The sequence below is a fragment of the Argentina silus genome (genome assembly GCF_951799395.1).
Source record: "Argentina silus genome assembly, chromosome: 9".
In the NCBI taxonomy this organism is placed as follows: Eukaryota; Metazoa; Chordata; class Actinopteri; order Argentiniformes; family Argentinidae; genus Argentina; species Argentina silus.
Window position 1 is genome coordinate 23,418,430 of NC_139663.1, and position 22,739 is coordinate 23,441,168.

Consider the following 22,739-nt stretch of genomic DNA (forward strand, 5'->3'; position numbering starts at 1 on the left):
CCGGAGGTGTGTGTGGAGGTGTGTGGTAACACAGCGGGCTGCTCAGACATCGCCTACGCAAAACTGGTCATGGAGCTCCTGCCCTCAGGTGAGGAAAGTCCCCCTCTGTTACCCCCTCTGTTACCCTCTGTTACCCCCTCTGTTACCCCCTCTGTTACCACCTGTTACCACCTGTTACCCCCTCTGTCCCCTTTCTATCTGTGTGTGTGTGTGTGTGTGTGTGTGTGTGTGTGTGTGTGTGTGTGTGTGTGTGTGTGTGTGTGTGTGTGTGTGTGTGTGTGTGTGTGTTCCAGGTCTGCGTGGTCTGATGATGGCGGTGATGATCGCTGCTCTCATGTCCTCCCTCACCTCCATCTTCAACAGCTCCAGCACCATCTTCACCATGGACCTGTGGAGACACCTCCGGCCCCCCGCCAGCGAGTGGGAGCTCATGATGGTGGGCAGGTATGCACAGACACACCATGACACCTCCTCCTGTCCTGGCAGGACATGACACCTCCTCCTCCTGACACCTCCTCCTGTCCTGGCAGGACATGACACCTCCTCCTGTCCTGGCAGGACATGACACCTCCTCCTCCTGACACCTCCTCCTGTCCTGGCAGGACATGACACCTCCTCCTGTCCTGGCAGGACATGACACCTCCTCCTGTCCTGACAGGACATGACACCTCCTCCTGTCCTGACAGGACATGACACCTCCTCCTCCTGACACCTCCTCCTGTCCTGTGGCTGATTTAGAAATGGGTCCAAATAGCAAGAGAGTCACGAAACGACTGATTTCCCTCCAAATCAGAGTGTGTTTGAGGTGATTTCCCTCCAAATCAGAGTGTGTTTGAGGTGATTTCCCTCCAAATCAGAGTGTGTTTGAGGTGTTTCTGCTGTGTGAGAGCTCTGACATAGCTACACAAAGAGTTGCTGTTTGATCTAAGTGAATAGTCAGTGTGTGTATCCCTGGATGTCCCCCCCCCCACCAGGATGTTTGTGTTGGTCCTGGTGGTGGTCTCAGTGTGTGTATCCCTGGATGTCCCCCCCCCACCAGGATGTTTGTGTTGGTCCTGGTGGTGGTCTCAGTGTGTGTATCCCTGGATGTCCCCCCCCACCAGGATGTTTGTGTTGGTCCTGGTGGTGGTCTCAGTGTGTGTATCCCTGGATGTCCCCCCCCACCAGGATGTTTGTGTTGGTCCTGGTGGTGGTCTCAGTGTGTGTATCCCTGGATGTCCCCCCCCCCACCAGGATGTTTGTGTTGGTCCTGGTGGTGGTCTCAGTGTGTGTATCCCTGGATGTCCCCCCCCACCAGGATGTTTGTGTTGGTCCTGGTGGTGGTCTCAGTGTTGTGGATCCCAGTGGTCCAGGCCAGTCAGGGGGGGCAGCTCTTCATCTACATCCAGTCAATCAGCACCTACCTCCAGCCCCCTGTGTCTGTCGTGTTCCTGGCCGGATGCTTCTGGAAGAGGACCAACGAGAAGGTGTGTTGGTCACCTGACCATATCCGCCGCGTTTTAGGCACATAGAATGTAACGGGTTCAGTCAAAAAGGTTCCTGGTTCTATTCCGACCCTCGACGTATCTTACATGTCCCCCCCTCCTCTCTCTCTCTCTCTCCCATCCTTCCCTCCTGTCCCCCCTCCTCTCCCTCTCTCCCATCCTTCCCTCCTGTCCCCCCTCCTCTCTCTCTCTCTCTCTCCCATCCTTCCCTCCTGTCCCCCCTCCTCTCTCTCTCTCTCTCTCCCATCCTTCCCTCCTGTCCCCCCTCCTCTCTCTCTCTCTCTCTCTCTCTCTCTCTCTCCCATCCTTCCTGTCAACCTCTACTGTCTCGATCCCAATGAAGCAGAAATGCCCTAAAAAAAATAAACAAAAACTATAAATAAAGAACTAAAACCAGGTCATTCTGTGGTAGTAAAGACAGCCTTTGTGTCTCTGTATTGTGGTGAAATGTGACCTCAGATCGACTCCCCTGTGTACTCATGGTACATTAGTTATATTATATCACATATATTACAGATATATTATACCTGTAATTACAGATATATAGATATATTACAGATATATTATATGTGTAATTACAGATATATAGATATATGATGCCAGTAACCCTCCAGTCACCAGCTCACATCCACCTCCCTCCTGGGGGGGATCCAACCAGCGACCTGCCGATTACTGGCCGGCCTCTCTAACCTCTAACCTCTAATCTCTAACCTCTAACCTCTCAGCTACCTGCCACCTATGTGTGTGTGTGTGTGTGTGTGTGTGTGTGTGCCTGCATGTGTGTTCACACACACGTTCATATATCCCCGTTCTCTCCACACAGGGAGCGTTCTGGGGTCTGTTCCTGGGTCTCCTGGTGGGCTGTGTGAGGATGGCTCTGGACTTCATCTACCCCGTCCCTCTGTGCTACGAGGAGGACAGCAGGCCTGCCGTGGTCAAAGACGTCCACTACCTCTACTTCTCCACCATGCTGTCTGTGCTCACCACGGTGGTGGTGGTGGGGGTCAGCCTGGCCACGGACAAACCCAGCCCAGAGCAGGTGAGGGGAGGCTGGGGGGGACAGAGGGGGAGGCTGGGGGGGACAGAGGAGGAGGCTGGGGGGACAGAGGAGGAGGCTGGGGGGGACAGAGGGCTTCAGAGGGGGAGGCTGGGGGGGACAGAAGGGCTGACAGGGGGGGAGGCTGGGGGGGACAGAGGGGGAGGCTGGGGGGGACAGAGGAGGAGGCTGGGGGGACAGAGGAGGAGGCTGGGGGGGACAGAGGGCTTCAGAGGGGGAGGCTGGGGGGGACAGAAGGGCTGACAGGGGGGGAGGCTGGGGGGGACAGAGGGGGAGGCTGGGGGGGACAGAGGAGGAGGCTGGGGGGACAGAGGGGGAGGCTGGGGGGGACAGAGGAGGAGGCTGGGGGGACAGAGGAGGAGGCTGGGGGGGACAGAGGAGGAGGCTGGGGGGGACAGAGGAGGAGGCTGGGGGGACAGAGGAGGAGGCTGGGGGGGACAGAGGAGGAGGCTGGGGGGGACAGAAGGGCTGACAGGGGGGGAGGCTGGGGAGGACAGAGGGGGAGGCTGGGGGGGACAGAGGAGGAGGCTGGGGGGACAGAGGGGGAGGCTGGGGAGGACAGAAGGGCTGACAGGGGGGGACAGAGGGCTTCAGAGGGGGAGGCTGGGGAGGACAGAAGGGCTGACAGGGGGGGAGGCTGGGGGGGACAGAGGGCTTCAGAGGGGGAGGCTGGGGAGGACAGAGGAACTAACCACAACTACTCCATTGGTCTCTGCTTAACGTATCACAGAGAGACAAGATGTATCTTTCAGATTCTGATGTTCTACATGCTAGATTCCGATTCAACAGTCAAACTAATCTAGCAGAAAGGGCTCTAATCCCTGCTGCTTGTGTTGGAGCAGATCAGACGCCTCACCTGGTCCACGAGGTTTGACCCAGCGGAAGAGAAGGTTGAGGAGGAGGAGCCTGCGGAGAGGAGCACCGAGGCAGAGCAGGAGAAGACCAACGGAGAGGAACAACATCCCAGGAAAGGTGGGTAGTTGTCATCTGTGATGTTCACATAGAAATCCCTCTCTTTCTCTCATTCACACACTCACACTCTCTCTCTCTCCCCCTCCTCTCTCTCTCTCCCTCCCTCCTCTCTCTCTCTCTCTCTCCCTCCTCTCTCTCTCTCTCTCCCTCCCTCCTCTCTCTCTCTCTCCCCCTCCCTCCTCTCTCTCTCTCTCCCTCCTCTCCCCCTCCCTCCTCTCTCTCTCTCTCTTCTCTCCCCAGACTCCATCTCCTCAGTGTCCAGTGTGAGTAGTCAGTCCAGGCTGATGTCTGCCCTCTACTGGCTGTGTGGCATGAAGAGCCAGAAGGAGAGTGAGATCGCCCCTCCCCCCACACCCCCGCCCAACGCCTGCTCCCTGGAGGAGGAGCCACGCCTCCGCCACCTGGTCAACGCCAACCTCATCATCTGCCTCTCCGTCGCCGTCTTCATCATTGGCTACTGGGCCTGACGGACATCCTCAACAGCCAATGACATTGACAGGGAGAGGTGGAGGGGGAGCACTGGGGTTGTCCAGTGAGGTAGAATGATGTAGAACATTGCAGATAGAAAGCACCAGTATGTGTATTACATGAGAGAATGATGTAGAACATCACAGATAGAGAACACCAGTATGTGTATTACATGAGAGAATGATGTAGAACATCACAGATAGAAAACACCAGTATGTGTATTACATGAGAGAATGGTGTAGGTTCTATGGGATACATTTCTATATGAACACGCTGTGACATTCAGGGCCTGTTGTTGTTGTTGTTGTTGAACTGTTCATGGTTGAGGTAAAGGCCCAGTTTGAACTCACACATGCATCCTTCCTCCCTCCCTTGAAGGAATCTAACATGACTTGATTGGCAATGCAGTGGAAAATTGGCTTTGACCAATCTAATCATGGTAGATCAGTAATTACTTTGAGGAAGGGAGGATGCCTTAGGAGGGAATGTTGATCCTGGGTCTGTTGTTATGGTGATATGGTTGTTATGGTGATATCACCCTGGAACACATTGACGTCCATCTGAACCAGCAACAACATTATCAGGGTTTATTTATTATCATATAATCATAATCATACTCATCAGATTGGTCTGTGAAATGATGGTCAGATCGATACTGTTCTCAAGATGAATACACACGTTGAAGATGATGGTTTTAATGAACATTGTATTGTCATTTATTTGGAGTAATAATACCAAAAACATTATTCATTTCAAATGAACAAACCACCCATAGTAGAAAATCTCTGTTCATCTTCAGGTGGAAAAGGTGCAGAAAAAGCCAGAGGCCAATCACATTGAAGAAGTAGAGTCACGAAAGACAAGGCAACCATCAAAAGTGCTCTCATCTCTCATCTCATCTCATCTCTCATCTCATCTCTCATCTCATCTCATCTCATCTCTCATCTCATCTCATCTCATCTCATCTCATCTCATCTCATCTCATCTCTCATCTCATCTCTCATCTCATCTCATCTCATCTCATCTCTCATCTCATCTCATCTCATCTCTCTTTCTCCAAAATCTTGCGCCAGAAAGACACCCACACTTACAGTCAGAGAGGACCAGCTATCCTCTGATTGGTTGGTCAGGACGTGCGTTGCCATATTTGGTCTGAGATTCTAAAGTATCAAATATCACCCAATGAATCCATTCAACCTGCAGTTACCACGTTCAGCCAGGTGGGACCACTGTTGAGACGACCTCTCTGATAGAAGGTCTGTGTGAGCTGTTTGAGTGCGTCTTGCAGAATCGAGGAGTTTTACAGTTTTTGTATTTTATTTGTATTTCATTTTTTTCTTCTTTTTTTAATTCATCAAAAAAAAATCAAAATTTCAAAAATGAAAATGGGTTTGGCTCCAATGGGCTGTCACATGTACTTATAGATCTGACTACACTTATAAATCTGGTCAAAATAAATATATCCCCTTTTTAGCTGATTTAATATATATATCTCAAATGAACACATTTAAATATTGAAACTTTACCATCAGTTTTATTTAATCTGGCAAAGTGTAAATCTTAGATGCAAGTTAAATATTTAAATTAAAAACCCCAGGTTTACCTGCAGGTCCATTCAACATCACACACATTCAGACAGGACTTAACCTGCAGGTCCATTCAACATCACACACATTCAGACAGGACTTAACCTGCAGGTCCATTCAACATCACACACATTCAGACAGGACTTAACCTGCAGGTCCATTCAACATCACACACATTCAGACAGGACTTAACCTGCAGGTCCATTCAACATCACACACATTCAGACAGGACTTAACCTGCAGGTCCATTCAACATCACACACATTCAGACAGGACTTAACCTGCAGGTCCATTCCTCTGGTCAACATCACACACATTCAGACAGGACTTAACCTGCAGGTCCATTCAACATCACACACATTCAGACAGGACTTAACCTGCAGGTCCATTCAACATCACACACATTCAGACAGGACTTAACCTGCAGGTCCATTCAACATCACACACATTCAGACAGGACTTAACCTGCAGGTCCATTCAACATCACACACATTCAGACAGGACTTAACCTGCAGGTCCATTCCTCTGGTCAACATCACACACATTCAGACAGGACTTAACCTGCAGGTCCATTCAACATCACACACATTCAGACAGGACTTAACCTGCAGGTCCATTCAACATCACACACATTCAGACAGGACTTAACCTGCAGGTCCATTCAACATCACACACATTCAGACAGGACTTAACCTGCAGGTCCATTCAACATCACACACATTCAGACAGGACTTAACCTGCAGGTCCATTCAACATCACACACATTCAGACAGGACTTAACCTGCAGGTCCATTCAACATCACACACATTCAGACAGGACTTAACCTGCAGGTCCATTCCTCTGGTCAACATCACATTCTATGTAGCTATGAACGGTCCGTGTTCTCGTCATCTTAACTGGAACACGTTATTTCAGCGATCCTTTATGCAGAGAAGAAATGCTGTCATTTGGATTTGATGCTGTCAGATATATGAGATCATTTAGAAACGTACCTTAGCTGCTCCCTCTGCTGCTCCCTCTGCTGCTCCCTCTGCTGCTCCCTCTGCTGCTGCCTCTGCTGCTGCTCCCTCTGCTGCTCCCTCTGCTGCTGCCTCTGCTGCTCCCTCTGCTGCTCCCTCTGCTGCTGCCTCTGCTGCTGCTCCCTCTGCTGCTCCCAGTGCTGCTGCTCCCTCTGCTGCTCCCTGTGCTGCTGCTCCCTCTGCTGCTCCCTCTGCTGCTGCTCTCACTCCTTTGACAGCGACCCCCTAGAAGAGATGTTCTACTGCTACTGTGTCAACGCAGTGTTTCATCTGTCTTAACTGCAGCTCACAATTTACAAAACACAGGACTACAGCTCTCCAGGACCACATTAGAGGCTGGAGGCTCTACAGGACCAGATTAGAGGCTGGAGGCTCTACAGGACCGAATTAGAGGCTGGAGGCTCTACAGGAGCAGATTAGAGGCTGGAGGCTCTACAGGACCAGGCTGGAGGCTCTACAGGACCAGATTAGAGGTTGGAGGCTCTACCGGAGCAGATTAGAGGCTGGAGTTTGTATATGACCAGAATAGAAGCTGGAGGCTCTACAGGACCACTTTAGAGGCTAGAGGCTCTACAGGACCAGATTAGAGGCTGGAGGCTCTACAGGAGCAGTTTAGAGGCTGGAGGCTCTATAGGACCAGATTAGAGGCTGGAGGCTCTACAGGAGCAGATTAGAGGCTGGAGGCTCTACAGGACCATATTAGAGGTTGGAGGTTCTACAGGAGCAGATTAGAGGCTGGAGGCCGTGAGGAGGCTGCAGTGTGCTGGGTTCTGGTTGAGGCTCCCTGAAGCCTGTTAACAACAGCAGCTCAGACACACATTAGTTTGTTTTCAACCCCATTTTATTCATCAAAATAAACCTGATTTACACACAATTTATTTCCCAAGAACAGCTTCTCTCCCTACTGATACAGAAACAATAGAATCACACAAAACACACTAAAATAACCCTCTCCCTCATGACTATGAAACTGTAAAGATTGGAGATGATGATTTTTACACCGTGAACATAACGACTATCCAATGACAGAGCAGAGCATCACTGGACCCCGAGGAGTCAGCAGCAACACCGTCACAGGGAATTTGTTGGACCAAAATAGTTTGATACCGATCATATTTCTGTTCATATTTTAACAACACAGATAAAAAACAAGTTTGCAGGTGTCCAGGTTGTAGCAGAGCGCAGATAATCTCAAACACAAACTTTAATGATTTCAGATATTGATTTATATGAAGGAAGTATGTGTGAATTAGGATGAAATCCTAGAAAACCTAAAATATATGAAGTTCAAAACATGATTTTTGTGACTGTATATTTTTGCCATCGGCTAATCAAGTACAGTAACAATATGAATTATAATCAGATTAAATGCTGTGGAGATGACTTCATATCCTCCTGCAGTCTCTGCTTCTCTCCTGTGAGGACACACCCACACACACACACACACACACACACACACACACACACACACACACACACGGAAAGCCAAGGTCAATACTGAGTTCAGTGATGTAAGTGAGGTAACGTATTCCTCTGAAGGTCAAAGAGACCAGACTTGAGAGACCCACCTACTCTAGAACTGCCTAACATGTCGGCCCTAAATCACTGACTCATGTCAACAGAGGACTAGTGTCAGATGCATGTTTGAAGTCTGTTTCCAGAACTAGAATCTCACCTGGTTGATCAGTGCAGAGAAACCTCATGCTTTGGGTGCAGAGTTGTTGGAACTATCGTCAGAAGCTACGAGGAAACAAGACAACGCCAGTTCAACTAACGAGGAACACACAACTACATTCTGACATGGAACCAGTCACATGACACCTCAACAACATTTACATGGATTTATTAATGCTTTATTTATCCAGGTCCCATTGAGATATGAATCTCTTTTTCCAGGGAGTCCTGGCCAAGACACACCATAGCAGATTAACATTCACACAGTATCAAATACAACAACAACCAAACAACCAAATAGACACAATATTAAATTAGCTGTTGAAGCAGGTCAATATTTCAGTTTTCAGGTTTCTAGTAAAAGAAACAAGGTGAACAGCCACACATGATTGTCATTCAGTTCAGTGTACATTTGTAAATACAACATGAAGGTGTAGAATACTTACTGCTAGCTTGGGAGAAGCCTGAAACACAGAGGTGGACATGAAGATATTACTGACTCTTATAGTTTAGTAGAATATTACAACTAAACAACATGTATGAGACTTTACTAACTAAACAACATGTATGAGACTTTACTAATTAAACAACATGTATGAGACTTTACTAACTACATGTCACATCCTGTATTTCTAGTGTATATGGTATTCCTGACAGGATCAAACCTGATAACACGTCTGTGTTCACTTTAGAATCCTTAGAGGCACGACTTCTACAGCCCTGACTTCACATCACAACACTATTCCTGGTGAAACATCTCCATCTACCAACTCCACTAAAACTGACCAATCCAGACTAGTTCATCACTGCTAAGATCCTGACAACAACACCTCAGTGATGATATGATGAAGAGGAGGCGTTTCTCACCTTTCTTGCTCCTCTTCTTCTTCATGATGAAGAACACAGTGATGATGATGGAGGCCAGGAGGAGGAGTCCGACCACAGCTCCAATGATGAGGCCCAGGGGGGCGGGGTCAGTGGTACCTGTAACCAACACAGACAGTCAGACTGGAACTGAGGTCACAGTTTGGTTTCCTCTCAACCAACCCACTTCCTCTGTCACTCAGGAAGAGTTCCTGAAGTGACTTTGTGAATGTGAAGAGTGAACATGTTGTCAGAGAGGGGTACACTGACCAGGGCCACTGAGAGATGGAGAACATGAGGACCTTCAGTGAGGGAGACGATGGTGCTCTGCTGGAGGTACTTTGACTCACTGAGAATGATCACGTTGGATCTTCTTACCTCTGTTGGTCTTTATCACGGAGCGCTCCAGTTTGATGACGATGTCGTCCTTCATCCCAGAGAGCTGAACCACACAGTCATACTGGTTCTTCTCCCAGTCCTCAGGCTTCAGAGTGAGGCGAGTGCTCTTCTGGAAGGTTCCGTCGTCGTTGGGGAGAACCTCTCCGTGCTCCACATCCTCAAACACCTCCTGTCCATCTCTCCTCCAGAACACCATCACTCCACTGGGGTAGAAACCTGTAGCGTGGCAGGTGACTGGAGAGGAGGGGGTCTTCTGGAGCAGAGACACTGAGGGAGGGACTGGGGGGGAGGAGGGAGGGAGGGGGAGAGAGGTAGGGAGACGGAGGGGAGAGAGAGAGGGGGAGAAGGAGGGAGGGGGGGAGAGAGAGAGAGGAAGGGGGAGAGAGGGGGGGAGGGCGAGAAAGGGGGGAACAGAGGGGGGAAGAAAGAGAAAGGGGGAGAGAGAGAGAGGGAGGCGGGGAGGGAGGGAGGGAGGGAGGAAGGGGGGAGAGAGAAAGGGAGGGGAGAGAGAGAGAGAGGGAGGGAGGTAGAGGGAGGTCGAGAAGTAGAGAGGGGAGAGAGAGAGGTGGGGAGAGGGAGGGGGAGAGAAAGGGAGGGAGAGAGAGGGGAAGAGAGGGAGGAGGGGGAGAGGGGGAGAGAGAGGGGGGGAGAGGGGAAGAGAGAGAGGGAGGGAGGGGGGAGAGAAAGGGGGAGAGAGAGAGAGAGGGGAGAGAGGGGGGAAGGGGGGAAGAGAGAGAGAAAGGGAGGGGGAGAGAGAGAGGGGAAGAGAGGGAGGGGGAGAGAGAGGGGGGGAGGAAGGGGGAGAGAGGGAGAGAGAGGTAGGGGAGGAGTAGAGAGGGGGAAGAGAGAGAGAGGGGGTGAGAAAGAGAAAGGGGGAGAGAGAGAGACAGGGAGGGGGAGAGAGGGGAGAGAGAGAGGGAGGGAGGGGAGGGGGAGAGAGAGCAATAGGGAGGGAGGAAGAGGGGGAGAGAGAGGGAGGGGAGAGAGGGAGGAAGGGAAGCAGAGAGGGAGGGCAAGAAAGGCGGGAAGAGAGGGGGGGAGAGAGGGAAGGGGAGAGAGAGAGGGAGGGGGAGAGATGAAGAGAGAGGGGAAGAGAGAGAGGGAGGGAGGGGGAAGAGGGAGGGGGAGAGAGGGAGAGGGAGAGAGGGAGAGGAAGAGAGAGGGAGGGAAATGACAGCAGGAAAAAAAAGAGCAGGAAATCAAAGGAATGTAATTGTTCCACTTCAAAGTATTTGAATGTGATGATGTGGTGTGAGGTGATGTCAGTGTGTCTGTACCTGTCCTCTTCAGAGTTTTCTCCCCCAACTGCAGGTACTTCTTCACCCACTCAATGCAGGTCTGGGTGTAGTAGTGCTTATTGTTCTCATTATAGACTTGATCTCTGTCCCACTTCTGTTTGGTGATGAAGGCCTGTGGCGTTGGAGCGATCCATGTAGACGTCTGCAGGTCAAATGCAATGAAGTCCTCTCCATCATAACCATACTGATCAAACCCCTCTCTGACTCCAGTCTCCTCATCCCAACTACAGCCATACATCCTCTGGTAAATATGTCCATCTGAGAGAGAGAGAGAGAGACAGACAGACAGACAGACAGACACACAGACAGACAGACAGAGAGACAGACAGACAGACAGACAGACAGACAGACAGACATACAGACAGACAGAGAGAGAGAGACAGACAGACAGAGAGACAGAAAGACAGAGAGAGACAGACAGACAGAGAGACAGACAGACAGACAGGCAGACAGACAGACAGACAGGCAGACAGACAGACAGGCAGACAGACAGACAGACAGACAGACAGACAGACAGGCAGGCAGACAGACAGACAGGCAGACAGACAGACAGGCAGACAGACAGACAGACAGAGAGACAGACAGGTTCAGGGTTTTCTATCATCGTCTATCAGCAGTAATAAAACAGAGTGATGTCACACCTTCACTCCAGAGACAGACACAGTTCATGTGGATTCAGAGAGAGAGAGTGTGTGTGTGTGTGTGTGAGAGTGCGCATGTGTATGTGTGTGTGTGTGTGTGTGTGTGAGTGCGCATGTGTATGTGAGCATGTGTGTGTGTGTCTGCGTGCCTGTGAGCGTGTGTGTGTGTGTGTGCGCGTGCGAGTCTGTGTGTGTGTGCGTGCGTGCGTGTGTGAGTATGTGTGTGAATGTGTGAGTGAGTGTGTGAACATGTGAGCCTGTGTGCATGTGTGTGCGTGCATGTGTGTGTCTGCGTGCGTGTGTGTGCATGTGAGTGTGTGCATGTGTCTGCGTGTGTAAGTGTGTGTGTGTGTGTGAGTGCATGTGTGTGCATGTGTGTCTGTGCATGTGTGTGTGTGTGTGTGTGTGCGTGCGTGCGTGCGTAAGTGTGTGTTTGTGTGTCTGTAAGTGTGTGAGTGTGTGTGCATGTGTGTGTGTGCCTACGTGCGTGAGTGTGCGTGCGTGTGTGAATGTGAGTGTGCGTGCGTATGTGTGTGTGTGTGTGTGTGAATGTGAGTGTGCGTGCGTATGTGTATGTGTGTGTGTGTGTGTGTGAATGTGAGTGTGCATGCGTATGTGTGTGTGTGTGTGAATGTGAGTGTGCGTGCGTATGTGTGTGCGTGTGTGAGTGTGCGTGGGTACTTATGAGTGTGTGTGCGTGTAGGTGTGTGTGTGTGCATGTGTGTGTCTGCATGCGTGCGTGAGTGTGTGTGTGTGTGCGTGTGTGCATGCATGCGTGTGTGTGTGTGCGTGTGAGTCTGTATGCGTGTGTGTGTGCATGTGCGTGTGTGTGTGTGAGCGTGTGAGTCTGTGTGTGTGTGTGTGTGTGTGTGTGTGTGTGTGTCTGCGTGCGTGGGTGAGTGTGCGTGTGTGTGAGTGCCGGTGAGTGTGCATGTGTGTGTCTGCGTGCGTTCATGTGTGCATGTGAGTGTGTGCATGTGTCTGCGTGCGTAAGTCTGTGTGTAAGTGTGTGTGTCTGTGTGTGCGTGTGTAAGTGTGTGTGTGTGTTTGTGTGTCTGTAAGTGTGAGTGTGTGTGTGCCTACGTGTGTGAGTGTGTGTGTCTGCGTGCGTACGTGTGCGTGAGTGTGTGTGCGAGTCTGTATGCGTGTGTGTCTGTGTGTGTGCATGTGTGTGTGTGCGTGTGTGTGTGTGTCTGCGTGCGTGTGTGTGAGTGCCGGTGTGTGTGCATGTGTGTGTCTGCGTGCGTTCATGTGTGCGTGTGTGTGTTTGTGTGTCCGTAAGTGTGAGAGTGCGTGTGAGCGTGTGACTCTGTGTGTGTGTGCATGTGTGTGTGTGTGTGTGTGCGTGCGTGTATGTATGCATGTGAGTGTGTGTATGTCTGTGTGCGTAAGTCTGTGTGTAAGTGTGTGTGTGTGTGCGTGAGTGTGTGAGCGTGTGTGTGTGTGTGCATGTGTGTGTGTGTGTGTGTCTGCGTGCGTTCATGTATGCATGTGAGTGTGTGTATGTCTGTGTGCGTAAGTCTGTGTGTAAGTGTGTGTGTGTGTGCGTGAGTGTGTGAGCGTGTGTGTGTGTGCATGTGTGTGTGTGTGTGTGTGAGCGTGTGAGTCTGTCTGTGTGTGTGCATGCGTGCGTGCGTGTTAGTGTGTGTGTCTGTGTGTGCGTGTGTGTTTGTGTGTCTGTAAGTGTGAGTGTGTGTGTGCCTACGTGCGTGAGTGTGTGTGTGTGCGTGCGTATGTGTGCGTGTGTGAGTGTGCGTGGGTACGTATGAGTGTGTGTGCGTGTAGGTGTGTGTGTGTGCGTGAGTGTCTGCTTGCGTGCGTGAGTGTGTGCGTATGTGTGTGTGAGAGCGTGTGTGTGCGTGTGTGTCTGTGAGAGCGCGCGTGTGTGTGCGTGTGCATGTGTGTGTGTGTGCGTGTGACTCTGTGTGTGCGTGCGCGTGAGTATGTGTGTGTGTGCGTGTGCACGTGTGTGCGTGCGTGTGACTCTGTGTGTGTGCGTGTGTGTGTGTGCGTGCGTGCGTGTGTGTCTGCGTGCGTGGGTGAGTGTGCGTGTGTGTGTGTGCATGTGTGTGTCTGTGTGCGTTCATGTATGCATGTGAGTGTGTGTATGTCTGTGTGCGTAAGTCTGTGTGTAAGTGTGTGTGTGTGTGCGTGAGCGTGTATGTGTGTGTGTGTGTGTGAGCGTGTGAGTCTGTCTGTGTGTGTGCATGCGTGCGTGCGTGTGTCTGTGTGTGCGTGTGTGTTTGTAAGTGTGAGTGTGTGTGTGCCTACGTGCGTGAGTGTGAGTGTGTGTGTGCGTGCGTATGTGTGCGTGTGTGAGTGTGCATGGGTACGTATGAGTGTGTGTGCGTGTAGGTGTGTGTGTGTGCGTGAGTGTGTCTGCTTGCGTGCGTGAGTGTGTGCGTATGTGTGTGTGAGAGCGTGTGTGTGCGTGTGTGTCTGTGAGAGCGCGTGTGTGTGTGCGTGTGCATGTGTGTGTGTGTGTGTGTGCGTGCATGTGTGTGTGTGTGTGTCTGCGTGCGTGGGTGAGTGTGCGTGTGTGTGTGTGTATGTGTCTGTGTGCGTAAGTGTGTGTGTGTGTTTGTGTGTCTGTAAGTATGAGTGTGTGTGTGTGTGTGTGTGTGTGCCTACGTGCGTGAGCGTGTGTGTGTGCCTCTCTGTGTGTGTGTGTGTGTGTGTGTGTGTGTGTGTGTGTGTGTGTGTGTGTGTGTGTGTGTGTGTGTGCGTGCGTGTGTGAGCGTGTGACTCTGTGTGTGTGTGCTTGTGTCTTTGTGCATGTGCGAGCGTGTTTGTGCGTGCCTACGTGCGTGTGTGAATGTGAGTGTGCATGTGTGTCTGCGTGCCTATGTGTGCGTGGGTACGTATGAGTGTGTGCGTGTAGGTGTGTGTGTGTGTGTCTCATTGAGTGCGTGTGTGTGTGTGTGTGTGTGTGTGTCTCATTGAGTGCATGTGAGTGTGTAAGTCTTTGAGTCTGTGTCGTCACTTTCCAAGAGAACAACAGTTGTAAACATCAACGATGGTTCAAATCATCAGAAGGAACGTAACCGTGGTGAGAAGTTCTGTCTCTCACCTCCAGTCTGGTTGAAACGCTGCTTTGCAATACCAAGGTTTACTTTGAAGGTCTGCTGGGAGCCCATGGAAACCTGAGTGTTCCTCTCCCAGTACTGTGGTTCGCCTGCAGTGACCTGGTTCATCCAGTCCTGTTTGGGCACCTCTCTCTTGGTGTTGCTGTCATAGTGAGATATCTGAACACCGTCCACCATCCCCACAGTCACAAACTCTGGGAGGTCTGGAACTCCAGAGGATGCAGTGTAGAAGTACTGCAGGGAGTGAGTCACTAGAAGAAACAGGAATGAAAGGATGAATGAAAAAGTGTTTCACAAACTCTAGAAAAGGACCAGTTTTCTTGTTCTTCAGTCGACCAAAAACACAGGAGAGCATTGTGTTTGTTCTACCCTCTATCATCCCCTCTCCTCTCCTCATCCCCTAACACCCTCTATCATCCCCCTCTCCTCCTCATCCCCTAACACCCTCTATCATCCCCTCTCCTCCTCCTCCTCATCCCCTAACACCCTCTATCATCCCCTCTCCTCCTCCTCCTCATCCCCTAACACCCTCTATCATCCCCCTCTCCTCCTCATCCCCTAACACCCTCTATCATCCCCCTCTCCTCCTCATCCCCTAACACCCTCTATCATCCCCCTCCTCTCCTCATCCCCTAACACCCTCTATCATCCCCCTCTCCTCTCCTCATCCCTTAACACCCTCTATCATCCCCCTCTCCTCTCCTCATCCCCTAACACCCTCTATCATCCCCTCTCCTCCTCCTCATCCCCTAACACCCTCTATCATCCCCTCTCCTCCTCCTCCTCATCCCCTAACACCCTCTATCATCCCCTCTCCTCCTCCTCCTCATCCCCTAACACCCTCTATCATCCCCCTCTCCTCCTCATCCCCTAACACCCTCTATCATCCCCCTCTCCTCTCTTCCTCATCCCCTAACACCCTCTATCATCCCCTCTCCTCTCCTCATCCCCTAACACCGTCTATCATCCCCTCTCCACTCCTCCTCCTCATCCCCTAACACCCTCTGTCATCCCCCTCTCCTCTCCTCTCCTCCTCCTCATCGTCTATCATCCTATCATACCTCACCCTCTATCATCCTCCTCTCCTCTCCTCCTCCTCAGACCTCTCATCCTCTATCATCCTCTATCATACTTTACTTGAACTTTGGAGAAAAAATAGAAAAACCGAACAACTTGTTTTCTTTCTCCACAACTAAACACATTCATGTAGGCAGAAACTATTTACAATTTATTAAATATAAATATAACAGTCTAGAACATCATCCTCCAGTAGCTCTGATGTGTTTCTATTTGTATCCTGGATTCATCAAGACCCTTCAGCTCTGTTGTATCTCTATAATAATAATAATAATAATAATAATAATAATAATAATATGTTGTTGTTGTTGTTGTTGTTGTTGTTACGCCCGTAACCTATCAGGACCCGGCGCGGGGCGTAGAAAAGTGGGGCCAGCTTGTCAGTCAGGGGCTGTGTGTGTTTGAACAGTTCCCTTGATAGACTTGGTAGAGACACTTGTGTTTGTATTGTGATACGGTGCATAACGCACTCGACTATTATGTGTTATTGTTCTAGAAAGTTGGGCCAAGTGTAGTTTTGTACTGATCTGCACCACGGTGTGGACTCTTGTTTAGACGCTGGAGGAGTAGAGGCGGCTGTTCTTGCCTGTATTTAAGTTTTGTCCGCTGCATTCGGCCAGTGAGGTTTAGTTTAAACCATGAAGGTTTAGGTTTTGCTGTCTTTTAGGAGCTCTCTTTGGTTCTGTTAGTTTGAGTTGAACAGCCCCTGCCGGCCCTTTTTCCTTTGTAGTAGTCGCCGATTCTGATGACCCTTGTTACCTTTATAAAACTATCTCAGTTCCTTGTTAATAAAATAACTATAATTGACCAAATCCACCTGGTTTTATGTTGCTTCCCTTTCCCCTCGCGAGCCGGGTTGTAACAATGTAAATGAATGTGTTGAAGGCAGCCTTAAGACCCGTCTCCTTATACTGTCTAAGTTATAACAGAATCCATCATGTCAACATGTCGTAGCTGTGTTGTGTTTCTAGATGAGATGTGAATCTGTTCCAGGAGTCCTGGCCAGCTCTCCCAGCCCCCCTGAGACATAAAGGCTCTCCCAGCCCCCCTGAGACAGAAAGGCTCTCCCAGCCCCCCTGAGACATAAAGGCTCTCCCAGCCCCCTTGAGACAGAAAGGCTCTCCCAGCCCCCCTGAGACATAAAGGCTCTCCCAGCCCCCCTGAGACAGAAAGGCTCTCCCAGCCCCCCTGAGACAGAAAGGCTCTCCCAGCCCCCCTGAGACAGAAAGGCTCTCCCAGGCCCCCTGAGACAGAAAGGCTCTCCCAGCCCCCCTGAGACAGAAAGGCTCTCCCAGCCCCCCTGAGACATAAAGGCTCTCCCAGCCCCCCTGATACAACAAGGCTCTCCCAGCCCCCCTGAGACATAAAGGCTCTCCCAGCCCCCCTGAGACATAAAGGCTCTCCCAGCCCCCCTGAGACAACAAGGCTCTCCCAGCCCCCCTGAGACATAAAGGCTCTCCCAGCCTCCCTGAGACAGAAAGGCTCTCCCAGGCCCCCTGAGACATAAAGGCTCTCCCAGCCCCCCTGAGACATAAAGGCTCTCCCAGCCCCCCTGAGACAGAAAGGCTCTCCCAGGCCCCCTGAGACAGAAAGGCTCTCCCAGCCCCCCTGAGACAGAAAGGCTCTCCCAGCCCCCCTGAGACAGAAAGGCTCTCCCAGCCCCCCTGAGACAGAAAGGCTCTCCCAGCCCCCCTGAGACATAAAGGCTCTCCCAGCCCCCCTGAGACAGAAAGGCTCTCTGTCATTGGTGGAGTCGTCGTTTGTGTACTATGTCACCACACACACAGGATTCATGTGTACCACATCACAATGTCACAGGACATCAGTAGTGCAGTCTGGAGTGAACAAGCTAAATGGCCGTTATGATATCAAATACATGTTTCCCTTCCTGACAGAGCCTGCATGACAGATGAGTCAGATGATGCTCATAACTGTCATACTATTACTGTTGTTTCAGGCCTGACAGAACTGTGATGTCATGCATCCTCCGTACGTTCCTCCAATGCCCTCTAAGACCAGCGGTCGCGGTTGGCAGGACAAGGTGACAATAAGGACAATTCTGCTCAGTGACTTTAAATGTGTGACAAAGCATGAAGTGAAATGACAGCAGCACCAGTTAGTTTGTCATGAACTGAACACGTTTGTCGGTGGTGAGGAACCGTGGCAACATGATGAAAAGTCTGTTTTTACTGTTGTAACATTTCAGGGGAAATTTATCAGTCATGACTCTCTTTAACGAGGGTTGGAATACTGCAGCTTTCAACATGAAATACCTTAATGAACCCCTTTTCTAAACCTCATATCATGTCAGTCAGACAGCAACACACAGCGAGAACACTGAGCATGGAGCTGGTTGCTGCGCCAGAGGAGCTGCAGCGCCACCTACCGGCCACTGCTGGTATTAACATCACTGTCATGACTGGGGCATTGAGGGGCTCAGCACCACGGCAACACAGACACACAACTGAGATGCATTTTCTTTTCTTTTTGATCAGGTGATTCACATCGACAGTAAATACATCAACTTGACATAATCATGATAATGAAGCGGAGCCTAACAGGGTCCAGGTTCAGACAGGTTGAAGTAAAACAAGGTCTCTGCTCCTCTGCTGACCTCAGCTGACATCCTCTTCAACACACCTGAAAACAAGGCTTTCATTTTACAAACGCATCAACAACTAGTTATCTACTGAACTATACAACTAGTTATCTACTGAATTATACAACTAGTTATCTACTGAACTATACAACATTCAACTAGTTATCTACTGAACTATACAACTAGTTATCTACTGAATTATACAACTAGTTATCTACTGAACTATACAACATTCAACTAGTTATCTACTGAACTATACAACTAGTTATCTACTGAATTATACAACTAGTTATCTACTGAACTATACAACATTCAACTAGTTATCTACTGAACTATACAACTAGTTATCTACTGAATTATACAACTAGTTATCTACTGAACTATACAACATTCAACTAGTTATCTACTGAACTATACAACTAGTTATCTACTGAATTATACAACTAGTTATCTACTGAACTACACAACTAGTTATCTACTGAACTATACAACTAGTTATCTACTGAACTATACAACTAGTTATCTACTGAACTATACAACTAGTTATCTACTGAACTATACAACTAGTTATCTACTGAACTATACAACTAGTTATCTACTGAACTATACAACTAGTTATGTACTGAACTACACAACTAGTTATCTACTGAACTATACAACTAGTTATCTACTGAACTATACAACTAGTTATGTACTGAACTATACAACTAGTTATGTACTGAACTACACAACTAGTTATCTACTGAACTACACAACTAGTTATCTACTGAACTATACAACTAGTTATGTACTGAACTATACAACTAGTTATGTACTGAACTATACAACTAGTTATCTACTGAACTACACAACTAGTTATCTACTGAACTATACAACTAGTTATCTACTGAACTATACAACTAGTTATCTACTGAACTACACAACTAGTTATCTACTGAACTACACAACTAGTTATGTACTGAACTATACAACTAGTTATCTACTGAACTACACAACTAGTTATCTACTGAACTATACAACTAGTTATCTACTGAACTATACAACTAGTTATCTACTGAACTATACAACTAGTTATCTACTGAACTACACAACTAGTTATCTACTGAACTATACAACTAGTTATCTACTGAACTATACAACTAGTTATCTACTGAACTACACAACTAGTTATCTACTGAACTATACAACTAGTTATCTACTGAACTATACAACTAGTTATCTACTGAACTATACAATATTCAACTAGTTATGTACTGAACTACACAACTAGTTATGTACTGAACTATACAACTAGTTATGTACTGAACTACACAACTAGTTATCTACTGAACTATACAACTAGTTATCTACTGAACTATACAACTAGTTATCTACTGAACTATACAACATTCAACTAGTTATCTACTGAACTATACAACTAGTTATCTACTGAACTATACAACATTCAACTAGTTATCTACTGAACTATACAACTAGTTATCTACTGAACTATACAACTAGTTATCTACTGAACTATACAACTAGTTATCTACTGAACTATACAACTAGTTATCTACTGAACTATACAACTAGTTATCTACTGAACTACACAACTAGTTATCTACTGAACTACACAACTAGTTATCTACTGAACTACACAACTAGTTATCTACTGAACTATACAACTAGTTATCTACTGAACTATACAACTAGTTATCTACTGAACTACACAACTAGTTATCTACTGAACTACACAACTAGTTATCTACTGAACTACACAACTAGTTATCTACTGAACTATACAACTAGTTATCTACTGAACTATACAACTAGTTATCTACTGAATTATACAACATTCAACTAGTTATGTACTGAACTATACAACTAGTTATCTACTGAACTACACAACTAGTTATCTACTGAACTATACAACTAGTTATCTACTGAACTATACAACTAGTTATCTACTGAACTACACAACTAGTTATCTACTGAACTACACAACTAGTTATCTACTGAACTATACAACTAGTTATCTACTGAACTATACAACTAGTTATCTACTGAATTATACAACATTCAACTAGTTATCTACTGAACTATACAACTAGTTATCTACTGAACTATACAACATTCAACTAGTTATCTACTGAACTATACAACTAGTTATCTACTGAACTATACAACATTCAACTAGTTATCTACTGAACTATACAACTAGTTATCTACTGAACTATACAACATTCAACTAGTTATCTACTGAACTATACAACTAGTTATCTACTGAACTATACAACTAGTTATCTACTGAACTACACAACATTCAACTAGTTATCTACTGAACTATACAACTAGTTATCTACTGAACTATACAACATTCAACTAGTTATCTACTGAACTATACAACTAGTTATCTACTGAACTATACAACATTCAACTAGTTATCTACTGAACTATTCAACTAGTTATCTACTGAACTACACAACTAGTTATCTACTGAACTACACAACTAGTTATCTACTGAACTATACAACTAGTTATCTACTGAACTATACAACATTCAACTAGTTATCTACTGAACTATTCAACTAGTTATCTACTGAACTATACAACTAGTTATCTACTGAACTACACAACTAGTTATCTACTGAACTATACAACATTCAACTAATCTTATGTGATAATTACAAGACATGAAGGTCGTAACAAATACAACAGGATATCAAACATGTCTCAGATAGTTTGATCAACTGTCATTAAACCGACGACCACTCGGTAATAAAAGTCCTGAATTGATTTCCAGGAAAGGAACATTTTCTATTGACATTTCTGTCATTTAGCAGACGACGCTTTTATCCAAAGAGACTTAAAATAACAACATTTGTCTGAACTCAAAGATTGAGGAGAATCAATCAAATGGATGTGACACAGAAACACGTTTTATTTTAATTTGACTGAATTTCATTGTTTAAATAATTTAATGAAGGTCAAACACCCCATGATTTGATCCACCAAACATCATCGAAACGTAGTTTTAACGTAGTTATGAGTTAGTTATGAGGTAGTTTTAACGTAGTTATAAGGTAGTTTTAACGTAGTTATGAGTTAGTTATGAGGTAGTTTTAACGTAGTTATGAGTTAGTTAGGAGGTAGTTTTAACGTAGTTCTGAGGTAGTTTTAACGTAGTTATGAGGTAGTTTTAACGTAGTTATGAGGTAGTTTTAACGTAGTTATAAGGTAGTTTTAACGTTGTTATGAGGTAGTTTTAACGTAGTTATGAGGTAGTTTTAACGTAGTTATGAGGTAGTTTTAACGTAGTTTTATCGAGAGAATAACCTAAAGTGCGTCTTAAGTGAAGGAGGTAAAACAAGTTGAAAACAACAGCAGTTTCCCTGGATTAAAGGTCCTGCAGCTCGTTTACCTGCAGATGCGGTGTGAACGCAGAGGAGCAGCGCCAGAACGGCCTTCATGTTGGTTCGTCAGTGAAAGGAAGGTGAAGATTGTCAGAAAAGCGCGTCTGTCGCTGCGGCGGAGCTCCGACGGCTGTACCGTAATACCCGAGGAGCGCACACGGGATCTGTTCAACCAATAGAAATCAAATAAAGGCACCTACGTCATCAGAAACCAGGCAGGACGGAGCCACTGAGGTTGTCACTCGAAACTGAAAGGACTTGGCCGGTTGGCCTGGCGCAGAATATTGATCATTAATAACGTCATTTACACGTTTGGTTATGTTTTAGTGAGCATAAGATCACTACACATCAACCATCACTAAAGCATGAATGTCCACCTTTGCCAGATGTAACTTCCAGTGTGTGACCAGTGCTGATAATGTAACCAGTTCAGTGTTGAGAGTCAGTCAGTCATGACTCTGTTCCTCATCCCAGCTGTGTACCTGCAACAGCGAGGTCAGGTGTCTCAACAGAGTCCAAACAGCTTGGCTTCTCTGCTGAGCTGAGTGGTCGGCTTTCACTATGACTGAGTCATCATTCATGTTCAAGGTAAGTTGATCTGCGGGGCGAGGGTTAGGGTGGTCGTATAACCACCACCACCAACACAGACTGCAAGGAGGAGTGTGTGTTTTTACCATTTGAAAAACCATGACAACACACAACATATTAGTTTCAGGGTCAAATAAGGGCGTGGACCCCTGATCAGACTGTTTCTACTGATGGTGCCCTAACCCTGACCCTGATGATGGTGTTATATGCACATGGGACTCTCTTAGCTCTGAGCTAACCCTAACCCTGACCCTAACCCTCACCCTCACCCTAACCCTCACCCTCACCCTAACCCTGACCCTGATGATGGTGTTATATGCACATGGGACTCTCTTAGCTCTGAGCTAACCCTAACCCTAACCCTAACCCTGACCCTGATGATGGTGTTATATGCACATGGGACTCTCTTAGCTCTGAGCTAACCCTAACCCTAACCCTAACCCTGACCCTGATGATGGTGTTATATGCACATGGGACTCTCTTACACTCTCTTACACTCACCCTAACCCTAACCATCCATGAGATCAACATGAT

General features: G+C 47.6%; 2 protein-coding genes across 2 annotated transcripts in view; one reads left to right on the top strand and one right to left on the bottom strand.

Moving 5' to 3' along the window:
- The window catches only part of slc5a11 (solute carrier family 5 member 11), a gene marked incomplete at both ends in the record, with an annotated part of 12,267 nt that extends 8,287 nt beyond the window's left edge, over window positions 1-3,980 (top strand). Inside the window, 6 exon segments of the mRNA XM_083677451.1 lie at window positions 1-88; window positions 294-444; window positions 1,298-1,466; window positions 2,308-2,523; window positions 3,384-3,513; window positions 3,754-3,980. The exon segment at window positions 1-88 is cut by the window's left edge and continues 20 nt beyond it. Of these exon segments, the coding sequence (XP_083533577.1) occupies window positions 1-88; window positions 294-444; window positions 1,298-1,466; window positions 2,308-2,523; window positions 3,384-3,513; window positions 3,754-3,980 (981 nt within the window).
- Window positions 3,981-7,410: 3,430 nt separating this feature from the next.
- Window positions 7,411-21,781, bottom strand: LOC310809125 (major histocompatibility complex class I-related gene protein-like). Its single transcript, XM_083676284.1, has 8 exons — window positions 21,626-21,781; window positions 14,534-14,800; window positions 10,802-11,080; window positions 9,504-9,803; window positions 9,129-9,245; window positions 8,708-8,725; window positions 8,263-8,327; window positions 7,411-8,002 (listed from the first exon to the last, which is right to left on the bottom strand). Exons 1-7 carry the CDS (start codon window positions 21,672-21,674, stop codon window positions 8,287-8,289), a joined length of 1,071 nt encoding a protein of 356 aa, XP_083532410.1. The 5' UTR covers window positions 21,675-21,781; the 3' UTR covers window positions 7,411-8,002; window positions 8,263-8,286.
- Window positions 21,782-22,739: the final 958 nt, after the last annotated feature.